We start from the raw sequence: 6,592 nt of genomic DNA, 5'->3' as shown, positions 1-6,592 counted from the left end.
AAAAAAAAAACAAAAAAAAAAAAAAAAAAAAGTTTTTACTAGCAACAAAACTCCTACATCACTCTTCTGAACTCCAGTCATGCGGCAGTTCGTTCAATGGGGCGGAAAAAAAAAAAAAAAAAAAAAAAAAAAAAATACGACGCGAAATGGCTAACACTTCATTTTTACCAAAGTGAAGAAACGGAAAGTTGCAACTTTTTGAGAAAAAATTTATCCAACATATAAAGGGACATGCATTTATAGGTGATCATTTTAAAACGGGTCGCGGTGTGCTGCCATCACAAAAATAATATTGTTGTTGCTCGCAAAAGTGCAGTACAGGTTAATTTTTTTTTTTTTTTAAGCACGGCGAATGGTTTAGTAAGCCCTGCCTGGGCGACTTGCCGCATGAGGACGGGCACGCAAAAGGAAAACAAATTGAGACGAAGCTGTGAGGCAAAATTGCAACCCATGGCAAAAGGAAGCAGTAACCCCCACATGGGTCACCCCTACAGGCGCAAATAAAATTGGACATTTCCAAATGCCGCAATGTTGTTGGGATCCTCAAAGGAAAACTCAACCTTGTTGTGCTACGCCCCCCAATGGATGCGCATATTAAACACATGAAATGAAATAAGGATGTGCTTCGTCCTAGGGGAAGCTTTACCGAACGGAGTCATATCCACTTGTAACGGGACCCACAACCAATACAAGATGATCACTTCAAAGTGCTGTCCCGTGCGCTTGGTCACAAATAAAACGCCGCATTCTTCACCCACGGGAGACACAGAACAAAATCAGGAGTCACTCGTCATGTACTTGAACAAATGAGTTAAGTTGTTCTGAATGTTGTCGCATAGATTTCCCAGTCGCCTAAATCTTGTGCAGGCAACGTGATGCTTCAGGCGACCTTTGCTTTCCCTTTTGGAAAAATTATTGTGTTTGCTTTTTCTGTCCCACTTGTTACCTTTATCGCGCTTGTAAATGTAAAGAGCTAATTTGTTCTCCTCTGTGTATAAGAGATCTAGGTAGGATCCATGCTGCTCCTGATTTAAGGATCCATTTTGCACACAATTTTGCATACACTGGCTGCAGCTATTTCTGCGATCATGCCTTTCATACGAGTCGATATAACTTTTATTTATTTCAATTATCTTGTACAGATTGTTCAATTTGTTTTTCCATAACAGTGTTTTCCTTCGTTCCATTTGGGAGATTCTATTGGAGGGAACTTCGTGGCCCATTTTGTAAGGTACCTTTGTAGCTGCGTTTGAGTCTTCCTCTGCATTCTTCTCAACCTTGCGGCACTCCATTCTGGGTGTATACTTGTGGGATACAGTTGGGGTGGACATTTCCCCACCTGCTGCGTGCATGTCGCCACTCACATGGGTCGCGTGTGGCGCGTCCGGCGTACCCTTCGAGCTGCTCAACCTGCTCAATCTGCTCGATCTGATCGATCTGCGTTCGCTGCGCGTGCACTCTGCACCACTCTCCGCTCTGGCCCTCCGCTTGCGCTTCTTACCCTTCGTGGACCTGTTCTTGTGAATGGCAATCTGGTGTAGAATGAGGGGAATGGAGCCGATGAGGGGACCCAAAATGAGCCCCTTGGATCCAAAGGTACTGATGGATAGGAAAAGCGACAGAGAGACCAACCATGCATGAGTGTGAGGAATCTCTGTATATATACTCGTGGTGAAGTAAAGATAAACAAAAAAATTAATTGCAAACAGAACGGAGGACACCACCTTTTTCTTCTGAATAATCCACAAATGGACCACAATCACAAGAATGACAATTTCAGGGGATATGATCGGAATGAGGGATAGGATAATGCAACCTAATGTAGGTACATATATAATTGGAAATTCAAAAAAGGAAAAGACTAACCAAATGTATAGTGTGTAAAAGTACACCCTCTTTAAGGTGCATGTAATGATAGCCTTCAAATTCATGGTGATGTTATAAAAGAATATACTCGAGGGGTCCACCACCAGTAAAATGTCATTCACATAACTCAGGGCAGATTTTCTCGAAGATATTAAATAATACAGAGCTGTGAAGAAAATAATCCCTTGGACAATTGCATCAAATGTGTACATGAAAAAATTAAAAAAAATGAGCAGGAAAAAAAACATTATTTTTATAAGACCGTAGCTGTTGTTAAATATTAAGTGCTTTGTAAGTTTTCCCACGTCTTCGATTTTTTTTCTGGAGGAAAATAGGTTGTTCAGGTAACCAATGAATTCCTTGAATTTGAAATTTTTTTCCTTCTGGGGGTCGTACAGGGGAGTTCCGTGCTGCACTGTGTTAGGGGTCCATCCATCTGATTGAACAATTTTCTGTTCACCTGCTGATCTGCCCCATCCACCCACTTTAGCATTGCCTCCCCCCCCTTTGCAAAATTCTCCCCATTCCGCGCTGCACCGCTGATGGGCTTCGGAAATCCCCCCCGGGGTTATCCCAAATATGGTGTTAAAAACGATGCGTCTGGCAGCACCATTCGTTCTGCCATCCCCCGGGTAGTAAACTGACGTGGAGCCCTGCTCATTCGTAAGATCCCTCGTCCGATTGGAAAATAAAAAAATGTATTGTGACACGGAGCGCACAAATCTTTTGAAGCTGAAGGACGCGCGAGAATCATCAACTTCATTTAGACAAGCCTCCACAGAGCACTCTTCCCCACTTTTCGGTAATGGAAATTTCTTGTCCTTTTTATGTTCTAACAAATGAAGCGTATGCCTCTGAATGCTACCCAAGTCTGGCCCTGCCACGAGGAGAGCAAGTCTGCCCAGGAGTAGCGGCAAACAACAAGCACTTATATGTCGCGTCCCGTTCTTTAAAAAGGTGTGTGCATACATATGCTGATATATGTCGAAGGCTCTCTTGAGGTGCCCAGAAATGGACGTCAGAGTTTTGTTACTCAGGAAGGGCACCTTGTTCAGGTTCACCAGCTCGTACAAATCTTCGATGTCTCCTTTGCCAGGCTTGCGGTAGAATTTTCGAAAATTCTTGAAGATGGCGGCCTGTAGGGGGTGGTGGTAAAGAGAGGCCGTAAAAAGAGGCGGTAAAAACAGGCCGTAAAAAGAGGCCAAATGAGTGTGCTATGCACGTTTCTCCACAATCGGCCCACTTACATTGCGGAAGTTGGAAGACAGGTACGCATTAATCGAGTTGATAATGTAAAGCGACTCGCCATATATATTAACGATAAACAAAATGGAGATGGCGGAAAAAATAATAATGGAGAAAATAATGATGAGCACAGTAAGGAGGTCATTCATGTAGTGCCTGTAAAAGTACACGTAATCGAAAGAAAATTGGCGACACCATTTGGTGTAATACTTTTTACTCAAGGAATAAAAATAGGCACTCCATATAGCCTTGACAATTTTATAAGAGAAAAAAAAAAAATAAATAAAGGCCCCAATGGTTAGTAAAAACTCTTTGTATTTGAAAAAGAATTCTCGTAAAATGTAAAATAGGATCAATCTGTGTAGGACGAGGAAATATATTTCACTGGCATTCCTTTGTTCATAATTTTCCAAGTCGTTTGTTAAATTTTCCTTTTTTTCTCCCTTTTCTCCTCTTTTGTATATGGGCTTAATTAGGAGCATGAACATGTACAGGTAAATGTCTAATTCCTTTTTCACGTTCTTTACAATTCTGTGTAGCTTTTTTTTGTATTTATTCGATATGCTTCCTTGGGTGATGAAGTCAGGCCTCCTTTTTGTTTTATCAAATTCTTTCACATGGCTGCTCTGTGCGTACGTACTCAGTGTGCTGTCTGGTGTGCACAGATTCAACTGATCGCGTTGTTGAAGCGGTTGCAGTGAATGCGGCGTCTCGCCGAAGGGGACGGCCTCCCGTGCAGCGCACTCTGCAGCGCCCACATCGTCACTCTCCCTCCTCTGCGATATCACCCCCTTTGCCTTCCTCCTTTTCCGCAGAAATTTCTTCCGCAACACCTCAGACAGCTTCACCTTCACATGGTGCAAGGGGATGGACACGATAAAAGCCCAAAACAGGGAGTAAAAATAATACTTCAGAATTATGTAGTTGTAGTACACGCACAGTACGAGCAGAATGCCTGCAGGGGGGGTGGTGCGAAGTTATAAGGGATGATGTGAAGTAGACGGTGGCGTGCCTCCATGCTCCTCCAACATGCAGAGCCTTTTGGGGGTGGAAAGGGGGGCCATCGCGACAGATGCTCACCTATGAGGTACACAATGAAGTGGACGATGGCTTTCTCCGTCTCGTCCTTGAACAAATTGCCCTTATTCATTTTCCTGATTCATCGTGTTAGTGGTGATGGAGGGGAAGTCGCTCAGGGCGACACGGAAAGCAGTGAAAAGACGAAGCGACAAAAAAGGCATCCAGGGGACACACCAACCGTCGGGCGGCAAGCACGTTGGACGACGCTTCTCACACATTGGAGGCAGCGCCGGTGCGTCCACCGCGGTCCATCAAGTCTGCATCATATCATGGTACTTTGTCAGGTGATGTGCAAGCGAAGATATAAAGTGGGAAAAGAACCACTATGAATGACTACTTAAAAAAAAAAAAAAAACAAAAATGAATGCTGTTCCCCAAACTGGTTTACACTTAAAAGGGGGGGACAAAAAAAAAAAAAATTCTCAAAAGTGCTGCATTCTTGAAAATAAAAAAAATATAAGTGGAGGGGAGAACAAAAAAAGTGGCACTAATTTTTTTTTTTCTCGTCCCGCCTCAGGAGTGTTTTATCCTTTTTTTTTTTATTCCCCATTACACACAAGGTGCGAAACGAAAATGTGCACGAGGGAGATATACACCTGTGCTGCAGTGTGATTGCCGACGACTCGTGCAGGTTTGCTTGGGACGGGGAGAGGTGTATACGCCCCGCCTGCATTTTTTTTCTGGACCAACGCAATGTGGTGAATAACAACAGGTGTGACAATCCGTTAAGGCAGAAATTATGAAAGGCGTTTGGGAGGCAGGAAATATGCTGCAGGTGGATCAGCAGTTGCGAAAAGATTTTATGCAAAGGGGGGGACTTGTGAGGAGGAACGGGTCGCACAACAGGAACGAACAGAACTGTACAAACGTTGAGGCCAACACCCGGGAGGGGGAAGAAGAGAAAAATAGGGAAACTCACTCAGATTAAGATCATGGGGACGACCCGTGCTGCATCCCTACTGCCCTATATCATCCTCACGCACACCGCGGCTTCGCCACTGTTGTTGCGCACGGGTTAACGTAGTGTCGCCTGGCTCTTCACGAGGCTTCTCAATTCACTGCAGAAGTAGCTGCTTGGAAGCAACCACCTATTAGAAGTACCCCCCGTGCGGCATGCAGCACAACCGAACCTGCGAAAACCCCGTGACTCATTAATGAAACTTGTAGGGAATACAAAGAAGGCCCTCGTGGTAAACCTCTACTTCCTAAGTATGGATCGAACGTCCAAGTACCTCTCCAAGGAGAGGGGGAAGAAGATATGCATAACGTATGAACATGAGCCGAATGGAAGTACCATCAGGCGGGTGGGGGTAGTAGAACCTGGCTCGACATTAAAGCGGGAGGCGACTAAGGGGGAGACAAATGCACATTTTGTGAAGGGAGTATATCCCAAAGTGGAAAAGAAGCAGCTACCCCCCCCTGTAGGGGGACAGATTCGAAATGGGCGAACAGAACGAAGGGGTAAGCAGGCCAGCCAGGATGGCAAGCGAGGTACCAAGCGGGTGACCGTAAAGAAGCATGAATTGAGGAAGGTTGATGGTGAGCTTAGGAGGAAGCTTGTTAAGGTGATGGGGGGTTCAGCTCGTGGTGAGAGTACGGTGAAGTTGGAGGGGCAAGGCGGTGATGATCACGCCGCTTCCCCCCAGGAGGAGGACAAGATGGCGCACTTCCTCCGGACATACGAGAAGATTAGCGAAATGCGCAAGCATATTGTGGCGCCGGTGGACAAGTACGGTTGCCACATGTTAAGTGACAAAGCGGAAAGTGCAAAGGTCTATCGGTTCCAAACGTTAGTCTCGTGTATGCTGTCCACAAGGACGAGGGACGAAAACACCGCCATGGCCATGGAGAAATTAAAAGCACACGGACTCACAGTACACAACATGCTAAAGACATCTGAAGAGGAATTACAAAAATTAATACAAGCGGTAGGTTTTTACAAAATTAAAGCTAAACAAATAATTCAGATTAGCCAAATATTGAGGGACAAATATAATTACGACATTCCACACACACTGGAGGAGTTGTTGCAACTGCCAGGCATCGGGCAGAAGGTGGCTCACCTGATTTTACAGACTGCGTTGAATACACATGAAGGGATAGCTGTGGACATACACGTGCATAGGATTTCTAACCGCTTGAATTGGGTATGCACGAAAAACGAGTCAGGTACGCAATGCAAGTTGGAGAGTTTTGTCCCCAAGGCTCTGTGGTCTGAGTTAAATAAAACCCTCGTTGGGTTTGGCCAGGTGGTGTGCAAGGCGAAAAGCCCGCATTGCAACATGTGTGCTGTGACGGATTCCTGCAAATACTACCAGGACACCCGAGGAGGGAAAGCGGCCCTTGGCTCGGAGTAAGACACATAGAGCTGCATAGCACCACATTGTGATGAGTGTTAAGT

General features: G+C 45.0%; 3 protein-coding genes across 3 annotated transcripts in view; 1 reads left to right on the top strand and 2 right to left on the bottom strand.

Moving 5' to 3' along the window:
- Positions 1 to 776: 776 nt before the first annotated feature.
- On the bottom strand, positions 777 to 4,261 carry AK88_03394 (uncharacterized protein; the record flags this gene model as incomplete). Its single annotated transcript, XM_012481011.1, has 3 exons — positions 777 to 3,002; positions 3,114 to 4,066; positions 4,192 to 4,261. 3 exons carry the CDS (start codon positions 4,259 to 4,261, stop codon positions 777 to 779), a joined length of 3,249 nt encoding a protein of 1,082 aa, XP_012336434.1.
- A 1,084-nt stretch (positions 4,262 to 5,345) lies between these two features.
- AK88_03393 (endonuclease III) lies at positions 5,346 to 6,548 on the top strand (the record flags this gene model as incomplete). The annotated part of the gene is made up of 1 exon (XM_012481010.1): positions 5,346 to 6,548. One exon carries the CDS (start codon positions 5,346 to 5,348, stop codon positions 6,546 to 6,548), a length of 1,203 nt encoding a protein of 400 aa, XP_012336433.1.
- A 38-nt stretch (positions 6,549 to 6,586) lies between these two features.
- AK88_03392 (uncharacterized protein) overlaps positions 6,587 to 6,592 on the bottom strand; it is a gene marked incomplete at both ends in the record, with an annotated part of 1,709 nt that continues 1,703 nt past the window's right edge. Inside the window, one exon of the mRNA XM_012481009.1 lies at positions 6,587 to 6,592. Within this exon, the coding sequence (XP_012336432.1) occupies positions 6,587 to 6,592 (6 nt within the window).

This window comes from Plasmodium fragile, assembly GCF_000956335.1.
Source record: "Plasmodium fragile strain nilgiri unplaced genomic scaffold supercont1.38, whole genome shotgun sequence".
Taxonomy (NCBI): Eukaryota; Apicomplexa; class Aconoidasida; order Haemosporida; family Plasmodiidae; genus Plasmodium; species Plasmodium fragile.
This window is presented reverse-complemented; position numbering and strand designations above follow the sequence as displayed.